Below are 25,434 nucleotides of genomic sequence, written 5' to 3'. Positions count from 1 at the left end.
ATGGCAGCCATCCCCTCCAGCGGCACGCTCGTGGCTACCCACGACTACTACCGGCGCCGCCTAGGTTCCACTTCCACTAATAGCACCTGTGGAAGTGCCGAGTACACTGGAGAAGCCATCACCCACCACCCCGGTCTCCCCAAGGCTGATCCAGGTCACTGGTAGACGAGCTGCTTTTCGGCAAGTCCACTCTGCCATTCATGGCCACAGTGTTGGAGTCCCCAGAGCGCTCGCCATCACCCCAGGCCTCCAGGAGCATGATCACCTCTGACCGGGCTCAGGAAGCTACTAGGAAGCAGCCTGGTGGCCAGCCTAGCAAAGCCAATGCCATGCCCTCATCCTGCGTGGCCACCACCAGCCACCGGACTTCCAGAGGCGCTAGGCTCTTTTGAGCCCCTCCCCCTTTCCCACCCCGTTCCACCCCACAGACTAGGCAGGCTTCAGCAAGCAGAAGCAGTTGGGTTCTTTTATATCAAAACAGCGAAACACAAAATCTGAAGGATTATGCTAGCTTCAGGCACAGCTCGATCTAGGTGTTTAAACGATGTCTTCAGAGATCTTTGTCCATCTCCTCGCTACCTTTCCCATGCTGGCCTCATGCTTAGGCAACCTCTCTACTCATGACAAAAAGAGGGGCCCCAGCAGTTCCACACTTAGGTCCCTTCAACTTAGCCAGCCCAGCCAAGAAAATCCTTTGTCTCCCAAAGTTCCAATAAAGTCCTCACTTTACTCCTCTTTGGCCTGCTTTGGGTCTCGTGCCCAACTCTCAAGCTAACACTCGTATCCAGCCCTCACCCAATCACTGTGGTTGGGGGATGATGTGCTCTGATTGGTCAGGCCTGGGTCTTTCACCTCCCTGGAACCATGAGGAGGTTGATTTCTCCAAGGGAATTCCAGAGGCTGTTAGCCAGATTAAAAGAGAATGAATGGATGAGCAGAAACCACGGAGTCCTCGTTAATAACAAGATGGTTATTAATAGTGTTGCAAATATTTGTTTATTGCCCATCAGTGGTCCCTGGCCAGGCTAATCACCCCAGCAGAGGCTTCAGAAAAATCCTAAGAGGCAGCATTGCTAATGCCACTAAAGACATAACCAAGTCACTTGATAAAGCCATTTTTCAGAGATTTATGGGTAAGACTTTGCCCCAGGGTGGAACCTCGATCTCTCTGGGGGGGAAAAGTATGAGCTTCTGAGTCAGACAGATCTTCATTCAATTCCCAATACTCCCATTATACTTAATACTTTACTCATTCACTCATTTATTGAACACCTATGGGTGTGCCAGGCACTGTTCTGCACACTGGGGACACAGCTGTGAACCAACAAAATCCCTCTCTTCCTGGATCTGACATTCCAGTTAGAGAGGTAGATGTAAGGGAGGGGAGACAGATAATAAACAAGTGGGCAAAGAAAGAAAGAATTTCAAATAGTAGTAAATATTTTAAAGAAAAACAGTGTGTCTTGCTAGCAAGGAGCCAGGGGCCTGGCTTGCAGCAGGCGTTGGGGAAGGCCTTTCTGAGAAGTTGCTATATTGATTTGAAACGGGAATAATGAGGTGCAGTCAGCCATGAGATGATTTGTGTAAGACTCTAAGAAGAGGGACCAACAAGAGCTAAGGCCGAGGTGGCTTCCTCACTGTGAACGTGACGTTAGTTGAGTTACTTAGTCTCTGTGCACCACTGAAAAGTGAGGATGATTATACTGACCCTTCAAGGTTGCTATGATGATTCAGTTTGACAATGACCATAAAAGGGCTAGTGCTGTGCCTGGCATATGGTAGCCATATGTCAGCTATTAGCGTGAGCCATGCAGCTGCTAATTTGAGGAGAAAAGAATGGGCTTGGAGTATCAAAGAATAACAGAAAGTATTTTTGTAGCTTATCTTTCCAGAATCCAAAATTCAGGATATAGTATGAGCAACGCCCTGAGATAGGGCTTCTGAACATGCCTCCAGGACACCCTAGAGACCAATAATACCGTGTTTCCCTGAAAATAAGACCGGGTCTTTTATTAATTTTTGCTCCAAAAGACGCATTAGGGCTTACGTTCAGGGGATGTTATCCTGAAAAATCATGCTAGGGCTTATTTTCCGGTTAGGTCTTATTTTCGGGGAAACACGGTAATAATTAACATTACTTTAATAGTTACCACCATTTGCCAGCCACTCTGCTGAGCACCTGAGTCCGTGGGCCCCTCTGACTCTGGGGTGGGCACGAGTATAAACACCCCAGTTTTACAGAGAAGAAAAACTAAGGCTCAGAGCCTAGTCACAGTCTGGAGCAAAGCCAGAAGGCCGCACAAGCAGAATCTCCTACCTGTTGACCTTTGGACATTCCTCGCCTCTGATGTGGGGTGAAAATTGTGTCCTACCCTCCAACTTTATCAATTTCCCAGCCTGGAGGGTTAGCAGTGTGCAGACAGGGAAGGGAGTGAAACCCCAGAGCCCTTCTCCAGGAACGCTGCTCCAGCCTGATCCCACCCACCACTACCACTAATGCCGTGCTGGAGAAGAGTGGAGGCTTGGAAGTGGCTTCCCAGCCAACAACTGGCAGCTGGAACTGGAGGCTGTGGCCAGGGAGGGGCGGAACCAGTTCCCGGGCGCGGCCGAGGCTACTTATTTGATTGTACCATCTAGGAGGCTTCACTCCTGTGACCCCTGGAAAGAAGGCAACATGAGGTGTTCTCTGGACACTGGCTTCGGCCTCAGCCCTGCCTGGAAGAGACTGCTTCTAACAGGTGCATGGGAGACAGTGGTTCCACCCATGGGTTGGGGACAAGGAGAGGCCCCCCTGGGAGAGTCACTATCTAGTCAGTCTTCCCCACTAGGAGCTCTGCCTCTGGTCAGTTTAACGCCCAAAGGAGGAAAGTGAGGCTTTGAGAGGGGCGGGGCCACCGGCCCAAGATCGCAGGGCTGGCAAGGACAGAATCAGACTTCATGGGCCCCTCTGCTCTGGGGCAGGCCCTAATAGGTCTTACCATCCTCATTTTACAGAGGAGCAAAACCGAGGCTCAGAGCTGATACTCACAGTCTGGAGCAAAGCCAGGAGGCCAGCACAAGCTGAACCACCTCCTACCTATTGACCTTTGGCCATTCCTCTCCTCTGAAGTGGGGGTAATAATTCTGTCCCATCTTCCACCTTTATCATTCTCCCGACCTGAAGGGTTAGGGGGCTGCAGAGAGGGAGGGGAAGCTTTAAACTGGGTGGAGTTTGGGATTTTGAAATTATACAGAACTGGACTTTTTAAGACTTGGAAAAGGCAGCATTAATTTATTATCTGAGAGGCAGCCTCTTTCCTCCAGTGTACCGTTTCACCCCAGTTATCCATATCTAATCATAATTTAAAAATAGTAATAATAACAATAAGAAAGTAATAACAACAGTCCTAATATAAAGAGGTGGTTGCAATTGAGCAATTCTACATGCAGGCCTGTTCTAAGTGCTTTCACATAGTAACATTTAATTCTTAGCCCTATGAGACCAGGGCTATATGAGCCCCATTTCTCAGAGGGGGAAACTGAGGCACAAAGCAGTTATGTGCCCTCCCCAGACCACACAGCTTGAAAGTGGCAGAAGGAGGATTTGAACCCAGATGGTCTGGTTACAGATACTACACATGTCTGCCTCTCAAAATCCCAAACTCCATCCAGTTTAAAGCTTCGCCTCATCCCCAGTCAGGCCTGTGTCAGATTGTGGTGAGGACGTGGTGGGACATTGTGAGGCATGGTGGGCCTTCATCTCTCCTTTTTTTGTGTCCTTTCATGCCACTTAGAGCTGTGGTTTTTGGCACCCTAGGGCCATGGGCAGAGGGGAGGAAGGCAGTGAAGGGGGCAGGGAAATGTACATTGGCTGCTGTAGTTGTAAGGTAGGAACAAGGTGTTCTCTGTGGCTGTGGCACGGTTGCTGGATCTTTTTGGTTGGGGGAGTACTTTGGGGACCCTCATCACTGAAGGATGTGTTCCCAAGGCTTCCATGAAGTGGGCCCGCAGAAGTCCCCTGCCATCTCACGGCCTGCTCCAGGCTTCTTTGGCCAAGGTTATCTGTCAGCAAGCCCTTTCCCATGAGGGCCTTTGCCAGGACAGCCTCCAGCTGGCTCCCTTCGGAGACATCCACAACTGGCTCATGGGAAACATGTGGACCTCTTTGTTGTTCCCCCAAATGCTGGACATGTGGGCCTTTTCCACCCCTGCCCTCTATTTCCTCTGCTCCCAAGGGCCTCTTCCACTCCATTTGTTGCCTGGAGACTTATAGGTCTAAGTTCCCACAAACTCCAGGAGACACTTCTCTAATTTTCCAAGAGCCACCATCACTTGGCCTAGGAAGGAAGAAACCCCCGGCCCTCACCCCCCAGGGAGGACTCACTGTTCATTATCAACTCTCCCCTAGGAAGCCTCAATCTGCGCCCCCTCCTCCTGTCCATGAACTGTTGGCCTCCCTTCCAAGGGCCTGGGGTAGGGGAGGGTACAGCAGCCAGTAACAGGCAACACCCGTTTGCAAGACCTCGCTTGGGAATGTGGGCATATGGGGTCTTGGCATCTGCTGTTTTGTTCTCAGCCTCTGGGACCTCTGTGGAGATACTGAGACTACGGGAAGAGTTAAGTTTAACATTATGCTGTATCATCTATAGCTATATCTACATCTATATCTATATCTACATCTACATCTACATCTACATCTACATCTACATCTACATCTATATCTATATCTACATCTATATGATTGTGGGAGATTCAGGGAGAGTCTCTGGACTCAAACTGGGAAAAACTGAATAGAGACTTTTTCTCATTTGATTGAACGTTAGAGATGAAATAAAATAACCATGCTCCTGGAAAGTAAGAGTTCTGGAATCATCTTTATGGTTCTAGCTCTGAAATGCCACCTCTCCTTCATCTAGCATGCTTAAAACAAAAAATGTATGTATATATGACCAAAAAAATGTATACACATCTTAAGAAAGGGATAAACTGTATTAAAATATAGCAATAACAAAGATGAACACAAGTCACGTTTGACTTCTGCAATTATAAGAGGTGCTCAAAATGGTTACCATCAGCATCCAGACACTTCTGATTAGGGAGAACTACTGCTTGAGCAACATTAACCAAAGTGTTAACATTTCTTAAAATGTGTGCATGTACATTTTTTTGGCACCCCCGGTGTGTTTGTTTGTTTATTTATTTATTTATCTATATAAATAATATATGAATACATTTTAAGTATACAAAACATTTATATTTATTAACATACTTTATATTTTTATTTATTAATATTTTGTGTATTTATTTACTTGTTATTAAATTATACATTTGATATATAATTACATTATCATGTATAAATATGTAATTATACATAATTATTATATATAATTATGTTATATCATCAATATGATATATAATTATATATAATTCAATTATAATATAGACACATGTGTTATAAATGTATTAATAGTTATTTATTTATTAATTTAATTTATGTATAAAATACAGAAGTTAGACTATCCTCAGTCCTGAAAATTCATGATCTCATTGACTCTCAGGCACGCTTGTGAAATGGTTACTATCAACCCCCCTCATTGATAAATGGGCAAACTAAAGCTTAGCACCCAGAAATTATAAGTGGCAGAGTCAGGGTTATGAATCCAGGTCTAGCGACCTCAGAGTCTACAAATGAAACATGAAACCCATGCTGTGTTCTTACCGCAGCAGTCAGCATTCCAGTGAGAGGCAGAAGACTGGGATGAGTTAAGTGCATAGCCAGACTCCAAGGGTTTGACTCCAAGCTCAAAGCCATATGGAAGTTTAATTAGAGGAAGTGAGAGAAACTGGGGACACACTTGATAATATAGTTTACCGTGTTTCCCCGAAAATAGGCCTAGCCGGACAATCAGCTCTAATGAGTCTTTTGGAGCAAAAATTAATATAAGACCCGGTCTTATTTTACTATAAGACTGGGTATAATATAATATAATATAATATAATATAATATAATATAATACTGGGTCTTATATTAATTTTTGCTCCAAAAGACACATTAGAGCTGATGGTCTGGCTAGGTCTTATTTTCAGAGAAACACGGTAGTAGCTGAGAATTTCAACTGCCTCGGCATGGATCACAGCTCTGCTGTTTACCACTATGATATTGTGGGAAAATGCCTTAAATTCTCTGAATCTTTATTTCTTCATCTATAGTAGGGGTAAAATACTTGTGTCAGTCAGGGTTGAGGCAAGAAGCAGATGGTCTGCTCAAAAGGAATAATGAGGAGAATTTGATAAAGGGACTATTTACAGAGGTGTAGGCAGGGTGTAGGAAAAAGGACATGAGATTGTGCAACACTCAGGCTAGCAACAGCAGGAAGCGGTTACCTTCCTTGGGCTAGAAGCTGTGAAAGGAAGAGCAGATCCCAAAACCAAAAGAGTGGCATATGGAGAGGGTCACCCAATAGTAGCCTTAGTAGAAGGACGCAGCACACCCATTCTGAAGGAGCAGGGAAGGAACTATGAGCCCACTAACCTCAAGGTCACTCCCATTGGCAGAAGCCAACCAGAAGCAAAAGTCCAACAATGCAGCTCAGAGAAGTCAGCCTTTCATGGAGCAGAGCCAAGCAGAGAAGGTTGGAGAGCTGACGAGCATGACATCCATCGTAATATGTGCTTTAGGGGTCGATGTAAGGGTTAGTGAGATAATTCATGTTTCACACTTAGAAGAGTGTCTGCTTGTGGGAGGTACTCAATGAATGTTCCCTTTTTTTCCTACAATATTTTTATCACGGTCACTGTTGTCATCATCAACTCTCGATGTGCCACGCTCATTCTTACCAGCTCAGGGATACTTGGGACAGCATCTCGCCTTTGGTCTCACTTGTTCCCCCTCTTCTTTCCTCTCCCTTCCCACCTCCTCCAGGCACGCTGCTTGCATCCTGCACCTGCTCTGCCTCCTTGGAGCTGCCCTCCTCTGTGTCTCCAGATTTCTTGACTGAAGGAGCCGTTGCTCTCCTTCCTGTCCCCAGCAACACTGAAGGCGTTCTTGCCACTTCTTGGTTCCGAGGGCACGAGGCTCGACCAGAGACCATGATCTTCTCCCCTGAGGGCCTCCCAGGGCCTGGCCACACTGGCCGGGAGACACTGGGCAACCAAGGCAACCTGGTCATTAGAAATGTGACTGCTCAAGACTCAGGCAACTACACTGTGGTGCTGGAAACCAGAAGGGGACGCAGGAGTGAGACGGAGCAGATACGCATCAAGGGTGAGTGGGGCCCCATAGCAGGAGGGACTGAGTTCTTGATCAGCAAAGCCCATCAGGACATAATCTGTGCCAGTAGTCAATTACTCACTAACAAACTACCCCAAAGCTTAAAATAGCAACCATTTCTTTAGCTCATGATTCTACTGAACAGTTCTTCTGGTTTCACTCATGTGTCTGTGATCAGGTGGGGAGTTCCTGGGCACTGGTCCAAGGTAGCCTTCTTCATATGCCTGGCAGTGGCCTGGCTGGCAGCGGGGGCAATGGGGATAATTGGGCCAAATAGACCACATAGACTCATCCTCCAGCAGGCTAGCCTGGGCTTGGACACTCGGCAATAGAAGAAGCCCAGGCTCAGAACTGGCATGCCATCACTTCTGCCATATTTTATTGGCCAATGTAAGTCATATGACTGGCCCAGCTTCAACAGTAGGAAAATAGGCTTCACCGCTTAAAGAAAGAAGTTGCACAGTGTTGTGGCCATGTTTTATTCATTAAATATTTGTTCATCACTTGGGAAAAGCCAGGGGTCTCTGGTAGCAGCCTTCAAACTCACCTCTGTTTTTATGAACTATTCAGTTCTGGACTTGAACTTTCATATCTGAACTGGAAAAAAACAAAGCCATGAGGTTAACCAGATCCATCCTCCTGAGAAAGTAGTTTAGAGACTGTATTTATTTGCTAGGGCTGCCATAACAAATACTATAGACCAGGTGGTTTAAGCAACAGAAATTTATTTCTCACAGTTCTGGAGGCTAGAAGTCCAAGATCAAGGTTCCAGCAGGTTTGGTTTCCTCTGAGGCCTCTCTCCTTGGCTTGCAGATGGTCACCTTCTAGCTGTGTCCTCACATGGTCTTTCCTCTGTGTGCACAACCCTGCATCTTTCTGTGTTCTAATCTCCTCTTCTAAAAGGACACCAGTCAGACTGTATTAGAGCTCACCCTAACAGTGTCATTTTAACTTAATTATCTCTTTAAAAGACCCTATCACCAAATATAGTTACGTTCTGAGGTACTGGGTGTTAGGGTTTCAACATACGGATTTGGGGGAGGACACAATTCAGTCCATAACAGAGATCACATTACAGCAAGTGCCTCTTTTGTCCACAGGGAATATGTTTCAAGACCCCCAGTGGAAACTGCAGGTCCTGTATATACTATGCTTTTTCCTGTACATATGCACGTTTTCACTTAAAGAAATCACTTTACATCTTCCCTTTGGCATCTCCGAATTTCAGCATCATTACTCTTACACTTTGGGACCATTATTAAGTAAGATAAGGGTTACTTGAACACAAGCACTGCAATGCTGCAACAGTCAATCTGATAACCAAGAGAGCTACTAAGTGACTAAGGGGTGGGGAATGCATACAAGGTGACCACGCTGGAGAAATTGATGATTCATGTCTAGGTGGGACAGAGCAGGAAAGCACGAGATTTTATCATGCTTTTGACAATGGTGTGCAATTTTAAACTTATGAATTCTCTATTTCTGGAATTTCCTGCTTAATATTTTTTGGACTACAGTTGACCATGAGTAACTGAAACCATGAAAAACAAAACCGCAGGTAGGGGAGACTACTGTACTTAGGATTCAGATTCTGATGCTCTAATAAAGACACAAAATAACAGTGTCTTAAACAAAATAGAAGTTTCTCTTCCTCATATAATAGTCTGGCATACACAATTTACGGATGATACGGCAGCTTCATGGTACCAGGACTCAAGAGCCTTCTAATTGTTCCATCATCACTAGGTTTTGTCCTACCCATGGGTCCAATATGGCACCTATCACATCTTCATTCCAACCAGCATAACAGGGAGAAGGGAAGGGCAGTGAAGATACCTTCCTTTTAAGGCCCACTGTAGAGGTTGCTCAGGTCTCATTGGCTGGCTGGGAGTTAGTCATATGGCCATTCTTTGCTGCAAGAGAAGCTGAAAATGTAGTCTTTATCCTGGGCAATCCTATGCTTAGCTAAAATGTGGGATTCTGTGACTAAAGGAAGAAGAGGAAAAGAGATGATGGGAGATATCCAGAAGTTTCTGCCAAGGTTGTTATTTGAGGATGCCCTTGGGGGTCTCACCTACTCCCCCCATCCAAAGTTTAGCCAAGTGTTCATCCCAGCTTAGCTAAGTGGTCCTTCCAACCATGATGCATTTGGCTTCTAGATCAGCTAGACAAGCCACCTGCTGCTCATCCCACTCCCTAACCCATCTCCGCGCCAACATGCCTGTGGGCTCCCACCTCCACAATGGGTGAATGAGGGGGTGTAAAGAAAGGGTATTCATCCCCTAGGAGCAGTAATATGGGGTGGGTGGGCTGGGGCTCTGGAGGAAGGTTTGAGGTGGGCATGACTACATTGCTATCCATTAATTCAACAACCCATCAGTACCTACCCTGTACCTGGCCCTGTGCTGGGCCGTGTTGGGGATACAACAGTGACTGAGACAGCCCTGACCTGGCCCTTCCCTCCTGGGTTCACTGTCCAGTGGGGGAGACAGACCAGTCCTCAGACAGGGATGACTCAGAGTAGGCAACGTTGGGACAGGGGAGCCCAGAGAGCACATAATCTCCTCTGGAGGGTCTGGGAGGGCTTCCCAGCGAAGGGGGAATTCAGCAGTGAATGGCACAAACTTGATTCCTTCCACCATGGAATTCCCAATCTATCAGGGCAGATAGATATGAAATGAATAATGCTAAAGGTGGGATCAGAAAAAGCTTCTCTGAAGAAGTAACATTTAAAATGCTATCTGAAGAGAAGAGAAGTTAGCCAGTGAAGATGATATGGAAGGTTGCTCCAGGCAGTGAGAAGAGCATGGACAAGGCCTGGAGGGTCTAAGAGAGAGCTTGGTGCATAAGAGAAATTGAGAACAGAGCAGTGTAGAGAGGGTGTGGCCCATGTGAGGCCACTGGCTTTTCCGTGTGACTAAGGGAGACAGATGGAGATGAGGGTCAATAGATGTACAGGGCCTTCTAAGGCCTCAAAGAACCTTAGATTTCCATTCAACAAAACATTTACCAATGCTGGTTGTTAAGTATGCATCAAATGCTTTTTTAGTGCCTTCTCCATCCTGGGTGATGCTGGCTGGCATCATATCAGAGAGAAGTGAGAACCAAAAAAGATATCTGACCCACTAGGGAACCAGGGAGAGCTTCCCAGAGGAAAGGATATCTGAGCTGGGACCTGTCGACTGAGTAGGAGTTCGCCAGGTGAAGAGTAGGGAAAAGTGCTCCCACAGAGAAGCCAGCCAGAGTAAACACCAGGAAGCATGAGTGAACGGCTCCAATTTACTGAGCACGCACCATGTACCAAACGCTGAGAGGTTTCATAACAACCTATGAAAGCACATGCTCTGAGCACCAACCCTATTGCACAGGTGGGAAGCTGAGGCTCAGAGAGGTAACGTCCATAGCCTGTGGTCACATAGAAGCAAAGGGCCAAGCTGGGATTTTCCATAACTCTGTGAGCCTGGAGCTTATCTCCTTCTACACTGCCTCTCTAGCCCAGCAACATCTCTATGGTACAATGCAAAGGTGGGGAGAGGCAGCTTGGAACCCCACTTTTGTACTGAGGGATTTTTACCTCCTCCAGAAAACTTAAGGGTTGCTTTTCTATTATTTGAAGGCTAATTCTTCTTATAAAGGCCGACCTCCACACCTTCGCTGTGCCATTCTCAGGCTGGAGCTTTTGCGGGCTTTAAAACCCGAAGCCTTGCTCCACCACTTACCAGCTGTGTGTCCTCTAAAAGGGACCTCCCATCTGTGTGCTTCAGTGTCCTCATCTGTAAAATGGGGTCATAGTAGCACCTACCCCACAGGATTATTTTGAGGAGCAAATCAGTGCATCCATGTCAAATGCCTAGCACGGCGCCTGGCACCAGTAAGTGGATATTAGGCAGGAGTATTTCAAAGGAATTAACCTCTTCAGGCCTTTGTTTTCCCACCAAAATGAGGATAACAACAATAACCTCTACCTTGTAGGGTTGTCGTGAGGATTAAATGAGTAAATCCAGTGCCTTTCACGCTCTTTCAATCATGACCCACAGTAAGAAATGCATTTCACATCCTGGCCCAATATGTACGTATATGCACACCACGAGTAACTAAAAGTGTCATAAAATAACAATTATTGCTATGAGTGATGCATCCTGTCATTTCCTATTATATTTCGTTTCACGTTTTAAATGCTGATTATAACCTACTAAATGATTTCCCCCAAGCATGGGTCTCCCTCACAGTATAACAAGCTGTGAGTTAATGCATTTAGAGTGGTGTTTGGCTCATAGTAAGAGCTCAGTCTAGGTGGCTGTGACATTGATTCTTGTTTTTGCACCTGGTGGACTCTTTCTCCTCCTGCAAGGCTTAGCTCAGGCACCACCTCCTCCAGGAAGCCTTCTGAGAGCTCTCTGTTTGGACTAAAGTTCTTTTCACTTATTATATTGCACTAAAATTGGAAATCAGCTCGGTGTTGAGGTTCCTGAGCACTGGCCACGACATCACAATCCCCGGGTTCAAATCCCATCTGTGTTCTCTCTGACTATGAGACTTGGCCCTAAGAACCCCCACACCTCAGAATCTTTTGGCTGAAAAAAAATCATGGAAAGAAGACTACGATGAGGGCTACGTATGCCCCATCTCTGTGAAGAGCACCCCTAGCAGCCTCTGGCTCAAGCCCCAAGCCTTGGACGCCCCCTTGACTCCTCTCTTTCTCTCCCACCCACACCCATCCATCAGCAAATCCTGTGCGCTTTACCTTCAAAAATAATTCAGAATCCAACTACTCCTCCCAAATCCTTGGCCTCACCCTGAGGCAGGTCCAGCTGAGGCAGGAGAGATGAAGTATTTCTATACCTCCCACGTCAGTCATTGTAGAGGGCCATCACCTATATGCCCATTGCCCAGCATGCTGGCCTGCTGCCTGCATGGGCAGAGGGGCTCTGGCAGCCAGCGAAAACCCTCAAGCAACAGATGCAGTGCCAGCAGTTGGAAGTGGTGAGGGTGAGGGGCTGGGTTGTCTGGGGCAGTACCCAGGACAGACCAGGCACTCCAAACACATTTGTTGGTGAATGAATGAATGAATGAATGCCTCTGTGGTGGGCAGAAGAAGTGCTCAGCTTCTCTGAGTGATCTCCATGCATATGGTCTTGTTCCCTTGTTCACACAGACAGCCGGAACCAGCCTTTTCTACTGACATTCCCGAATAATATTCGGGGTGTCATCCAGAGTGAGCTCAACTACTCAGTGGTCATGCAGTGTCTGACTGCAATCAGAAAACCTATGATATACTGGACCTTCAATGGGAAGCCCTGCGAAATCGGGGAGTACCTGATCATCCGGAAGTTGTCCTCGAAGGACCTGGGCACCTATGCATGTGTGGTCAAGAACAACCAGACACAGCATTCCTCCGAGTCTGTGACCCTCTCACAGTCGCGTGAGTCCCCACCCCCACCCCAGACCCCTGTACCCTAATTGGTCAGGGGCCAGCTTTCCTGATTCCATTGAGCCACCTTCTACGAGTACCCCCTAAGACCCTTATAACGAAGACGTCATCCCATTTTTCCATCTACCAGGCAGAGTGGGCATTATTAGCCCATTTTACAGATGAGAGGCTGCAGCTCAAGAGATGAACTCTAATGGAGGCTCAGCTCAGGCTCTGCAGCCAGCTGCCTGGGTACCGGCTCCAACCATTTGTTGGCCGTGTGAACTTGGAAAACCCCTGCACCTCCCTGAGCCTCAGCACATACCTGTGAAAAAATACAGATGATGATATCACGAGTGGTTCCAAGCACAGACTTTGGAATTTGAATTCTGGCTCCCCCACTTCCTGGGTGTGTGAGTTTGGACCAGTACCTTGACTCCCCTGTGCCTCGGTTTCCTCATCTGCAATGGGGAAATAATAGAGCCCACCCAAAGAGTAGTTGGGAACATTCAATGAAATAAGCAGGTGAATGACTTAATATAAGAGTGCCTTGCACTACTGAACACGAATGAGTGCTCAATGAACAATGAGCTAGTATCATTGCTACAATTCGCGTTGTCGATATTATTATTAATTTTTTGACGATTACTAGAGACAGTAAGACATGGAGCCCCGGGCAAGAAGAACAAAAACAGGCACTTGTTGGGATAAGAAAAGTGGTTTGGGAGCTGGTGGAAGCGAGTTTCAATTCCTGCCCCTGTGCCTTCCTGGCCAGGTGATTTAGGACACATTACTTCCCTTCTCTGCATTTCAGTGCCCTCCTATGTCTAAGAGAAGCGGCCATGCGTACCTCTGCAGGATTGTTATAAGGCACTGAAATAATGCACGTATGAGGCCAACAGAATACCTGTTAGCAGCAGGTGCTTTAAATAGTAGCAATGGTCATGAATAGAATTTTTCCTGTTTTTATTCAGAGAGGACAAGTGACTTTGAGTAGGCTAAAAGAACACGAAGGAGCTGGCCTGTCACTGGGCTCACCCTGATAATCATGGGGACAGCAGAGAATGCTGAGCAAACATGCAGAGCGTGGCAAAGGCAGGGTGATGGAAAGCCTGGCTAGGCTGGGTTCCAGAGAGCTGCCTCCTCTCTGGGTGAAGAACTTCAGGATTTGATTTTAGGATAATTCACTAGGAGAAGAATTTTTTAATCTTGTAACACCTGGTGACTCTGACATGTTCATTGGGAATGACTATATTTCCAAGACCCCCTTTACTCAGTCATCAACTATTCAGGAAATGTTTACTAAACACTTACTATGTGACTGGCTCATGCTGGGTGGTGCTGGGGACACTCTGCTGAGGAAGACGCCCTGGTATTGTCCCCACAGGACTCCCAGTCCAGTGGGGAGACATATCTGTCCACAAACAGTAATGACTAGAGTGTGCAGGCTGAGGTGGGGGAGCCCAGAAGGTTGTGGGACTCAAGGGGGTGCCTGACTCAACAAGGGAGTCAGGGAGGGCTTCCTGGAGGAGAGGACATCTGAGCTAATACTAGGATACCTATGAATTATCCAGGCCAAAGAGGAGAAAATGGCATAAAAGGCATTCCAGGGGCACAAAGTCCTGAAAGTAGGAGAGAGAGAGGTGAACTTAAAAAATGCAGAATCCAGTGTGGCTGGGTTATAAAGGTGGAGGTGAAAAGAAATGAGGCTGATAGTGAGCAGCCATGGGCTGCTGTGTACTGCCCTGGGCTACCGTGTGCTGCCATGAGCGGCTGGTGGCCAGCATGACTGGCCAGCAGCCAACGTGAGCTGCCTGCAGCCGGCAAAAGCTGCTGTGAGCTGCTGTGAGTTGCTGTGAGCAGCCGACCGATGATTGGTGACCAGCTGCCTCAGCCGGGGGGAACGCAAGGCTCATAATACCAGCACGGGTCAGGGAGCTGTGTCCTACAGCTAGACTGAGAAACAACGGCTTGATCCTGAGTGGGGTAGGGGGAGGCAGAAGAGGGGGGAAAAGAAAAAGAGATGAGGCTGGCCAGGTGGCAGAGCCTCAAAGGTGAAGGATGCTTCCTCCCCAGGTTCTGGGGAACCTCTGAGCAGAGGAGGAACAGAATCAAGTTTGAGCTTTAGACAGATGCCCCTGACTTCTTTGTGGTGGGGAGATGGGTAGGGCAGGGGACCAGGGAGGCCAGGGTGGAGACGCAAAGGATGGAGAGGAGGGGATAGACTGAAGAGACATGCAGGAGGTGGAATGGTGTGAGTGGCGGGTATAGAAGGAGGGTGGCTCCTCTAATCTCACCTGTTTTTGGTCCCCAGAAATCAAAGTGGATCCCACAGAAGCTGTGCCCGTCGAGCCGGACCCCATTCTTCGTGTTTCAGGAGGAGGTGCCTTTGCCCTCATTGTGGCCGGAAATATCGGGTTCGTGATACTGATCGCAGGCATAAGCTTCACCATCGTCCAGGTCCTAAGGTACCTCCTGTCCCTCATACCCGTCAACCCACCGGCATCCTCTCAGTCCCCAGGAGTCACAGAGCTGTCTCTGCAGCAAGACGGAAGCCAAAGCAACAGCCTCATCCCAAGGAGCTTTAGGCTCATTCAGAGAAGATGGCATTGACCTCTGATGTGCTCATCCACCTTGTCAGTTCACACAGTGACCCCAGGGGAACAAAGAGACAGAAGAGGGTTCTGGAGCTAGTCTACCTGGGTGCAAATCCCAGCTCTGTTACTTAACCAAAAGTGAGGCCATGGGCAAGTCACTGCTCCTCTCTGTGCCTCAGTCTGCCCATCTGCAAAATGGGGATAATAATAGCACATGCCTCACAGGGCTGTTGTGAGGATTGAATGAGCTAATATTTCTAAAGCATTTAAAGCAGTGCCTGGGATATGCTAAGTGCCATATTCAATCCTTCTACACATATTTGTTTAGTGCCCACTGTATGCCAGGTGCTGGGGATACCGTGAGAATGAACAGCGGAAAGTCCCTTCCCTCATGAACTTGCATCCTAGTGGGAGATAGCAAGATCCCATGATAACCAAATGAAATGAAAATAGTATGCTGGATGACGAGTGCTAAGGAAAGGAGTAAGGCTGGAAGGGGGACAGATGGTGTGGGATGGGGCGCAATTGAACTAAGTCAGCAAAGACCTCCCTGAGAAAGTGATATTTCATAAGAAACATCGAGCAAAGAAAAGGTGGGGCGGAGCCAGTGGCTATGTGGGGAAAGGACACACCTGGCCGAGAGAACAGCAAGGGCAAAGGCCTGGAGGCGGGACTTGTCTGGCATGTTCAAGAAATACCAAGGAGGCCAGTGTGGGTGGAGGGGCATGAGGAATGGGAAGAGCAGAGGGTGAAGAGAGTGGGGTGCCACACGGTGTAAGGTCTTACGAGTCATGTAAGGAATTGGCTTTTGTTCTGAGTGAGATGGGGGCCATGTGGATTTAAAGCAGAGGCAGCATGGGATCTGACCAACATTTGACTTATATTTTAATCCAAGATATGTTAGCTATTATTATAATACTATAATATCTTACCACATATTGAGCACCAATCATGTGCTTGCTACACATTATTCTACTTAACCTACCCAAGAGCTCCACAAGGTTGGGGGGTGGGGTAGGGATGAAGATCTTATTTTTGTCAAAGAGGAAACTAAGGTTCAGAGAGAAGTGACTGGCTCCAGATCTCATAGCTGGAGAAGAAGGATTCGAACCCAGAACCCTGCCTCACTCCTACTTCTAGCCCTTAACCTATATTGCCTCTTTGTCCACCAATAATAATACGAGACTTTGAGCTTTTGTAACTTATAAATAGAGGAAGAGAAATCTGCAAGTTGAAATGGTTTAGAAAGACCTTGGGATTCTGCTGTGGGTTGCTGCATGCTGCCATGGGCTACCGTGTGCCGCCACGGGTGGCCGGCAGCCAGCCTGAGCGGCCGGCAAGAGCTGCCGGGAGCTGCTGTGAGCGGCTGATCGACAACTGGCGACCGACTGCTTCAGCTGGGGAGGAGCTCAAGGCCATAACACCAGCAGGGCCAGGGAGCTGTGTCCTACACAACTAGGCTGAGAAACAACGGTTTGAACTGGAGTGGGGGGGGGGAACGAAATAAAGGGGGGGGGGAATTTAAAAAAGAAAAAAAAGAAAGGCCTTGGGGACCAGCTAGGAAAGAGTGGAACCAGGTCTCCAGTCCCTGAGTCCCCTGTGGAACTTTCTAGGGGCGGGGGAGGGCCAGGCTGCTTCCTGAACCACCTGCACCGACTTTATCACGGTCGCATTTCCTGGGCCCTCAGTAAGTGCCAGGAGCCTTCATGTAACAACAACTCTCAGGGATGTGTCCTGCTCTTGTCCTCATTTTCCAAATGAATGGAGCCAAAGCTCAGAGAAACTCATCAACTTGCCCAAGGACACACAGCTGAACCAAACCCAGATCCAATTCCAAAGCCACGATCTTAGAGGGGAGGGTGAAAAATCAGGCTGGCGTGAAACTCTTCACCCAGACCTGTTTCCACCAGCAGGCGGGAGGGGTCACCTCCTGTCCTCTCCACCATCTCAGCCAAGACCTATTTGGTTGCAGACAACAAACAGATCAATGCTGACCTCTGCCAGAAGCTGCCAGCCTCATCCAATAAGCTTTGGCCTCGGAGATGAGGTCATGGGGACAAGCATGGCTGTCTTGACCTTCCCGGTGGAGAGGGGCAGTCCTCAGAAAAGAAGGGTGTGGGCTGGGAGGAGCCCCTCACATGTCTACCACACCCACCAAGGGCCAAGAGAGATCCTTGTTTGCAGTTAAGGCCGTAGACCCTGAAATGAGGCTACTTAGGTTCATCCCACCTCTGCCATACGCTAGCTTGTTGGACTCTGGGTGAGTCCTTTAACTACTCTGTGCCCCGTGTGTAAAACAGAGATGATGGTCATACTTTCCCCCAAGGGGTAGGTGTGCAGATTACATAAGATGGTGGGAGAAAAGCACTGTAAGTAGTGCCTGGCACACAATAAGCCTTCAATAAGTGTCAGCCACATATATTATTCTATTGTTATGATTACTAATTTCTCTCTCTTCCATTGTTGGACTGACAGGCAAAGAATACGGACACGCAGATGAAGTATGGACACCTGTTTGTCAGTCTAAGAGCTGTTGCCAGGAAGAGCAGAAAGAGAAGCCTGGGGCCGTGATGGAGTTCCTGGGGGCTCCAAATCAGACCTCCTCCCTCCTGGTTTCCTCATCTGTGGGCTGTCCCCATCTTGTTGAGAGTCCCGAGGACTGCTTTTCTCTCCTCTCACCAGCTGCCAACACTCCACCTGCCCATTTTATCAAACTCCTGAAAGCCACCTAAATTAGCAGTGTGTATTTCATAAAACTCATGTGCTGTAAGCAAAAGAAATTCACGAAAGTGGTTCAATAAAAAATCAAAGGAAGAGGTGCAGCCGGATGGCTCAGTTCTTTAGAGCAACAGCTCTGAACTACAGGGCTGCCAGTTCATTTCCCACATGGGCCAGTGAGCTGCGCCCTCCACAACTAGATTGAAGATAGTGAGCTGCCACTGAGCTTCCAGAGGGGCGGCCGGATGGCTCAGTTGGTTAGAGCGCGAGCTCTCAACAACAAGGTTGCCGGTTTGATTCCCGCATGGGATGGTGGGCTATGCCCCCTGCAACTAAAGATTGAAAACGGTGACTGGAAGGACAACTTGGAGCTGATGGGCCCTGGAGAAACACACTGCTCCCAATAAAAATGTAAAAGTAATTAATTAATTAAAATTAAAACAGGATTGATTTATTTAAAAAATAAAATAAAAGGAAGAATTTAATATAAGGATCCAGGAAGAGTTACAGGAATCCAAGGGTGTATCAGCACTTACTGTATAACAAACTAACCCCCCCAAAAAAAAAAACAAAAAACAAAAAAAAATAATGGCTGGAAACAGGCATTTATTTAGCTTCCAATTCTGTGGGTTATCAATTAGAGCTGGTCTCTGCTGAGCTCAGTCATGCATCATGGTCAGTTGGCAGGTTGCCTAGGACAGCCTCACCTGAGACAACTGGCCTCTCTACACCATCTCTCATTCTCTAGCAGGCAGAGCCAAGCTTGTTCACACGACAGAGGCAGGATTCCAAGAATGAGAGCAGAAGAGGCAATGGGTGAAGAGTTAAGAATTGTGCCAAGGTTAAGAACTGGCACATCATCACTTCTGCCATAGTCTATTGGTCAAAGCAAGTCACATGGCTAGCCCAGATTCAAGGAGTAGGGGGATTAACTTCACTTCTTCCTGGGAGGGGGAAAATCTGGGGCCATTTTTGCAATCTACCACCAGAGGCAGGAGTTGCTCACTGCCTTTCTCAGCCGTCCATCCCTCACCCTTGTTACCGTGTTTTCCAGGAACATGCAATTCACAATTCTCTTTCTGTGTCTCTCTCTACAGATGGGCACTCAATGCTTCTCCATCCATGTGGGGAAAGACACCATCTCATAGCTTCCAAGTCCACGACCCTGCTGTTCAAGGGAATAGCCCAATTTAGCCAAAATCCTTTGCCTTGTTTCTGAAACCCCTGGAGAAAGCACCTGATTGGCTTACTTGGGTCAGGTGTCAACCTTGGTCCCACCATGGTGGCTGGAGTGGAGGCAGAGATGTTTTGTAAAATCAGAGCCCCAGGAGGTCAGCCCTGTCTGTGGGGATTCTGTGCTCAGAAAACAGGGGGGAGGTTTTACTTTGTAAGCTGGGCAGACACCCCAAAATATGTTTTTACACATACAACTTATTTTTAAATTTTTGCTCCTTTTGTGAAAGAAAAAAAACACTTCTGAATGCAGAAAGGTGGGGAAAGTGGTCGCAACCCCCCAAAATTCATGGTACATCTGTAGCTAAGATTGACCACTCAGTTTTGAGCTGCTGGAGAATACTGGCAGGTGGCAGGCAAAGGGGAAGTGAGCATGGATGAAACTCCTGTGTGGAAATATCTAACATTTAAGGAATATTCAGTGTTTCTGTGACCAATGGAAAGCCATCTACCACGCCATTACGATGAGCAATAATAGTAGCAGACCTGACTTCAAATCTTGTCTGTTGAGGACTGTCCATGTGCCAGCCACTACACTGTGTACCTTATATGATTCATATCTTTTGTCATCCTCACTGTACCCCTCAAGGACAGGAGAATCCACCCCCATTCTACAACCAAAGCAGGTGAGGCTCAGAGAGAAGGTAACTGACTTGCCCAGGGTCATATGGGTAGCACATGGTGGAGCTGGTCTTCAAGCCAGGCTGGCTGAAATTTCTTTTTTTCCAATCACCCCACTCCCCTACTACTCCCTCCCTGAGTCCAGAGCCCCCTTCCCCTTCTCTCATGGGCCCCCAGCTCTTATGTCAGGTAGATGTAATTGTGCTCATGCATAGAGGATTAAAGTGAGACTCAGAAAGGGCAAGTGATTTGCCCAAGGTCAAACAGCCAGGCGTGATGCCCACTAAAGTCTGTCCAATTCCTGTGCTTGTGCCTTAGACAAGTGCTGGCCAATAGAACACTTTGGTGATGGAAATATCTGTATCTGCACCGTTCAATACGTGTGGCTATTGAGCTCTTGAAATGTGGGTGGTGTAACTCAGGAACTGCATTTTATTTTATTTTATTTTTTTGAAGGGGAACAGGACTTTATTGGGGAACAGTGTGTACTTCCAGGCCTTTTTTCCAAGTCAAGTTGTTGTCCTTTCAATCTTAGTTGTGGAGGGTGCTGTTCAGCTTCAAGTTGTTGTTCTTTCAGTCTTAGTTGTGGAGGGCACAGCTCAGCTCCAGGTCCAGTTGCCGTTGCTAGTTGCAGGGGGCACAGCCCACCATCCCTTGCAGGAGTCGAACCGGCAACCTTGTGATTGAGAGGATGCGCTCCAACCAACTGAGCCATCTGGGAGCTCAGTGGCAGCTCAGCTCATGGTGCCGTGTTCAATTTTAGTTGCAGGGGGCGCTGCCCACCATCCCTTGTGGGACTCGAGGAGTTGAACCGGCAACCTTGTGGTTGAGAGCCCACTGGCCCATGTGGGAATCGAACCGGCAGCCTTCAGAGTTAGGAGCATGGAGCTCCAACCGCCTGAGCCACCTGGCCGGCCCCAGGAACTGTATTTTAAATTGTGTTTACCTTTAATGAATTTTCATTTATATTACGACCTGGGGCTAGTGGCTGTTGTATCAGACAATGCAACGCTGACTCTTAATTGTTCAAAATCAGTAAGTCCCCAGCACCCATACGTGTAGATAACTGGCTCTGTGGCTGTTCTGGGGTCCTTGCCCTGGTCTGCCCAAAGGTCTAGACTTGCTCAGAAGCCCCTAATATTTAATCAGCTCCTTTCCCACCAGCGGCGTCCTCCTCCCACTTCCCTCCTCTGTCAAAGGAGAAGTTAGTCATTTCCTGCCTTGGTAGTGGTGACAGGGAGCCAGCTGGCTCGGTCGGAGTCTGGCTGGGTCTCAGAGGTGACACTGCAGCAATTCAGGCACCAACCAGCCAGCACCTAGCTATCCCCTGACTCAGCCTACAAAAATACTCCTTGCCCTTTGGAACAGCTGACAATCATGTTTCTCCCACCACTGAAAAAAAAAACTGTACAGATTTTCTCAGAGACCTCCTGGCCATCATTTTATAAATTCAGTCCCCTGGTTGAATTCTCTCGTAGCACTGTTCTGCTTTATAACACTCATCACATTGTATCATTAAATATTTATTGGTGTAATTATTTAACAGTTATCTCATCCATTAGACTGTCGGTTCCATGCAAGCAGGACTCTCATACAATGTGTGCTCAATAAATGGTTGTGGAATGAATGAATGAGAGACTGAAACCACACCACTAGGAAAATTTAAAGGCTCAGAAATGGAAGCATTGACTCAGCCTCACACCTGGAGTTTAACTGGAATAACTGGACCAAAACTCCACTCAACAATCATTTCTTGAGCACACACTATATGACAGATGCAGTCCCTGCTGTCGTGGAAGCCATGACTGCCTCGATTATTCAGGTCTGCTGAGAGCCTGGAACAGAGCGGCGGTGAGTCCGGACTTGCTTGCCCTGCTCTTCAGCGACGTGTGGCACTCTCTACTCACTGAAGCGGACCAAAAGAACTTCACTCCCTGTTCAAGGCCTACTCAGAATCTACTGTGCTTCACAATGATGGTGGCACAGCAAGGTGCCCAGGCGACTTCAGAGACATCTGGTTCATTCATTCACCCAACAAATACTTACCGAGCACCTTCTTTGGGGCCAGTTCTGTGCTAAATGCTGGAGACACAGCCATGAAGAACACAAACATGTTCTCTGCCCTCGCAGAGTTTACAGCTCGATCTCCAAAAGCCAGTCATTCTTGCCCAAGTCGTCAGCCCTCCCACCTTCCCACCCACCTCCTAACCTCTTCCCTTTTCCAAACAGCTAAACTCTTCCTCAAGCTCTCTCTCTCTCTCTCTCTCTCACACACACACTCACACACACACACACACACACACACACACACACACACACACACACACCTACCTTCATGAGTAAGTTTCCTCTAAATTCTAGTATATACAGAAAACATAATTGTATGTGTTAGATTGGGAAAGAGGGCTAATGCGCACATAACAACCAGAGATCAAATCATTGCTAAAGCCATTAGTTCATTCATTCATTAAACACACCTTCCTCCAGTACCTGGTCTGTATGGAGCTCTGTGCTGGGCCCAGACGTGACCACGACAGCCACTGACCTGTCTTCCCAGCGCTCACAGTCCAGTTGAGGAGACAGATCCAGCCCCAGAGTGACAACCCAGAGTAGTCGGGGCTGGACTATGGGAGGGCTTCCTGGGGAAGGAGTCACCCTGTACCGGAGAACACATTAAGATGATTAATAATGAAAGCAGTCATGTCTCCGGAAGGTCATATTTATCAGACATTACGTGAAAGGGTTTCAATGCATCATTTCTATTTCCCCAAATCCTGGAAAGTGGATGCTGTTCTTAACTCTATTTTACAGATGAGGAAATTGAACTGTCATGGCCTAGCTGTGAGGTGCATAGCCCTGGGCCCTACCTCCTTGGGACTTAACAGGCCGGTGGGTAACAGAGACACAGCCCTAGAAAGTGACAACTCAGAGTGGACTGGGCAGGGACAGGGGAGATGAGGGAGCCAGAGGAGAGATTTTCCAGCCTGGGGGTCCAGGAAGTCTTCCTTGAAAAGGGGATGGCTCAGCCATGACCTGAAGAGTGAGTAGCCATTAGCCAGGGGAAGAACAGAGGAAACACGTTCCAGCCTAAAGGTGAGCAAACATGGTGTGTTTAGGGAACACGTCATAAGGGTTTCAGTCTGGCTGACAGGTGAAGGGGAACAAGAATAGCTGTCAGAACAGTCGTCCGTGGCCAGGTGATGCAGGAGCCAGGAAACCAGGCTCAAGAATCTGGACTTTGTTTTGTTTATTCGTTTGTTTTTAGATTCCACAAATAAGTGGAAACCATACAGTATTTGTCTTTCTCTGTCTGACTTATTTCACTTAGCATAAGGCCCTCTAGGTCCATCCATGTTGTCACAAATGGCCAGATTTCATATTTTTATTGCTGAGTAATATTCCATTATATATACGTGTATGTACAAAACAGAAACGGACCCATACATACAAAGAACAAACTGATGGTTGCCAGAGGAGCCAGAGGGGAGGGGATGGGAAGATGGGTGAAAAAGGTGAAAGGGAATAAGAGACACAAACTTCCAGTTATAACATAAATAAGCCACGGGAACGCAGTGTACAGTACAGGGAATATGTCGATGATATTGTAATAACTTCATATAGTGACGCACAGTTATTAATTAGACTTATGGTGATCACATTGTAAGGTATATAAATGTCGAATTACTATGTTGTACACCTGAAACTAATATAATATTGTATGCCAGCTATATTTTAATAAAAATATTTTTAAATAAAATAAAATAAATGTAATTGTTAAAAAAAAAAAAAGAAGAAGAAGAATTTGGACTTTGTCCTGCAGACATCCACGACCTTTGGAAGGGTGTGGCTCTGATTAGTCATCAGAGGGTAGAACAGCAGTGGGCAGGTTTCGTTTCCTCCCCTGGGCCTTGTGGGATTTGGAAGGGGAGACTGGAGGGGAACAACCACTGAGACACCACTACGGCCCTAATGGATGTGGGGGTGGGGGTGGGGAGCTGATGGGAGACGAGAGATAGAAAGGGCAGGCAGGTGGTGGTTATTTGGAGCTATTTTTCCAGTTTTTTTCCTGCTTAGCTTCAGAGTATAGAAGACCAAAGCTCTGCCCTCGCAAACCCCAACATCCCATTCTCTGTCCTACCCCACGAGGGAACCACAAAGAGTATGGGACAGGGGTTGCCACTGCTGTTTTCCACAAGAGAAGCGTGGAATTTAGCTGCAATGAGGTCCGCGCCCTGTATAAAATTCTCTATGACTCTCTATGCCCATGGCAGTAGTTCCTAGTTAGGGGTGCCCAGCAAGGTAACATAACGGGTGTCACAAGCCTCAGTACACCATAATAGTTGCTGCCATTTGTTGAGCAGCTAAATAAATAATTTTTAACCCTATCCCTTATTTCCAAATAACTTATTTAACCATTACCACATGTTTTTATTTAATGGATGAGAAAAAGGAGGCAAGAGAATCTATATAGGTTGCTTAAGGTCATCCGATCTTAATTGGTGAAGCCAGAATTTGAACCAAGGGAGTCACACTCTGGAGCCCCCACCCCCACCCCGCCATTCCCAACCTCCATCTCTCTCCTCTCCTCCCCTCTTCTCTCTTTCTCTCTTCCCCCCTCTTGTCTTTCCTCTCTCTACTCTCTCCTCTCCCTTCTCTCCCCTCCACTCTTTCCGCCTCCCTCCCTTTCTCTCTTTTCTCCTCAACACCCCCCCAGCCCACAGGTTCCTACATCAGATCCTTTGGGATAAAGCTTCACATCTGAAATTTTGAAAGCTTCAGTACTGTGAGCGTCCCTGGGTAGGAAACACTGCCTGGCAAGAGTGCCAGGTAACAATTTGCCAATAACCTCCCAAACCACAGATGTGCATGGCCTTGGACCCAGCAAATCAGCTTCTGGGAACATATGGAACTGATACTGTCACACACATGGGAAATGGCGGGAACATGATCACGCGGGGCAGCACACTCCGAAAGGCCCCTCCACTGAGGACAAGTTTAAAATGTATGATGTGGGGCGGCCAGATGGCTCAGTTGGTTGGAACATGGGCTCTCAACCACAAGGTTGCTGGTTCGACTCCCGCAAGGGATGGTGGGCTGCACCCCCTGCAACTAGCAATGGCAACTGGATCTGGAGCTGAGCTGCGCCCTCCACAACTAAGACTGAAAGGACAACAACTTGACTTGGAAAAAGTCCTAGAGGTACACACTGTTCCCCAATAAAGTCCTGTTCCCCTTCCTCAATAAAATCTTTGGGAAAAAAGTATGATATATGATGTGTTCATATTCATACAGTGGACTGCTACACAGCTATGAATAAATGAATGAATGAATTAACTAAGAAGCTTGCTATGTCCTTCCATGGAAAGATCACCAAGCTATGTTGCTAAATAAAAAACAGTGGGAGGCACAGGATGTACAGCCTAGGGAATATAGTCAATAATATTGTAATAACTATGTATGGTGCCAGGTGGGTGCTAGACTTATCAGGGGGATCACTTCATAAATTACATGAATGTCTAATCACTATGCTGCACACCTGAAACTAGTATAAAATAATATTGAATGTTAACTATTAGGTTGGTGCAAATGTAATTGTGGTTTTTGCG

General features: G+C 47.3%; 1 protein-coding gene, 1 long non-coding RNA gene and 1 pseudogene across 4 annotated transcripts in view; 2 read left to right on the top strand and 1 right to left on the bottom strand.

The window, feature by feature from the left end:
* LOC109459902 (pancreatic progenitor cell differentiation and proliferation factor) lies at positions 1-392 on the top strand (annotated as a pseudogene).
* A 1,999-nt stretch (positions 393-2,391) lies between these two features.
* On the top strand, positions 2,392-18,070 carry IGSF23 (immunoglobulin superfamily member 23). Of its 2 annotated transcripts, none has more exons than XM_019754904.2 (5): positions 2,392-2,738; positions 6,902-7,243; positions 12,405-12,671; positions 14,974-15,076; positions 17,732-18,070. In XM_019754904.2, the coding sequence occupies exons 1-5, from the start codon at positions 2,675-2,677 to the stop codon at positions 17,754-17,756; spliced, it is 801 nt and encodes a 266-aa protein (XP_019610463.2). In that variant the 5' UTR covers positions 2,392-2,674; the 3' UTR covers positions 17,757-18,070. The 2 variants fall into 2 exon arrangements, with proteins under 2 accessions (XP_019610463.2, XP_019610462.2); XM_019754903.2 differs by having other exon boundaries at positions 2,395-2,738; positions 14,974-15,127.
* Positions 7,512-25,434, bottom strand: part of LOC141567437 (uncharacterized) — a 21,771-nt gene continuing 3,848 nt past the window's right edge. Inside the window, exons 2-4 of one of the 2 annotated variants that reach the window (XR_012490024.1) lie at positions 22,319-22,484; positions 7,797-7,846; positions 7,512-7,690 (exon numbers count right to left, since the gene is read on the bottom strand). This is a non-coding gene — a long non-coding RNA (uncharacterized LOC141567437). Of the gene's footprint in view, positions 7,847-22,318; positions 22,485-25,434 lie in introns of both variants that reach the window. The other variant, XR_012490023.1, reaches the window with a different exon arrangement.

This window comes from Rhinolophus sinicus, linkage group LG11 (assembly GCF_036562045.2).
Source record: "Rhinolophus sinicus isolate RSC01 linkage group LG11, ASM3656204v1, whole genome shotgun sequence".
NCBI lineage: Eukaryota > Metazoa > Chordata > Mammalia > Chiroptera > Rhinolophidae > Rhinolophus > Rhinolophus sinicus.
This window is presented reverse-complemented; position numbering and strand designations above follow the sequence as displayed.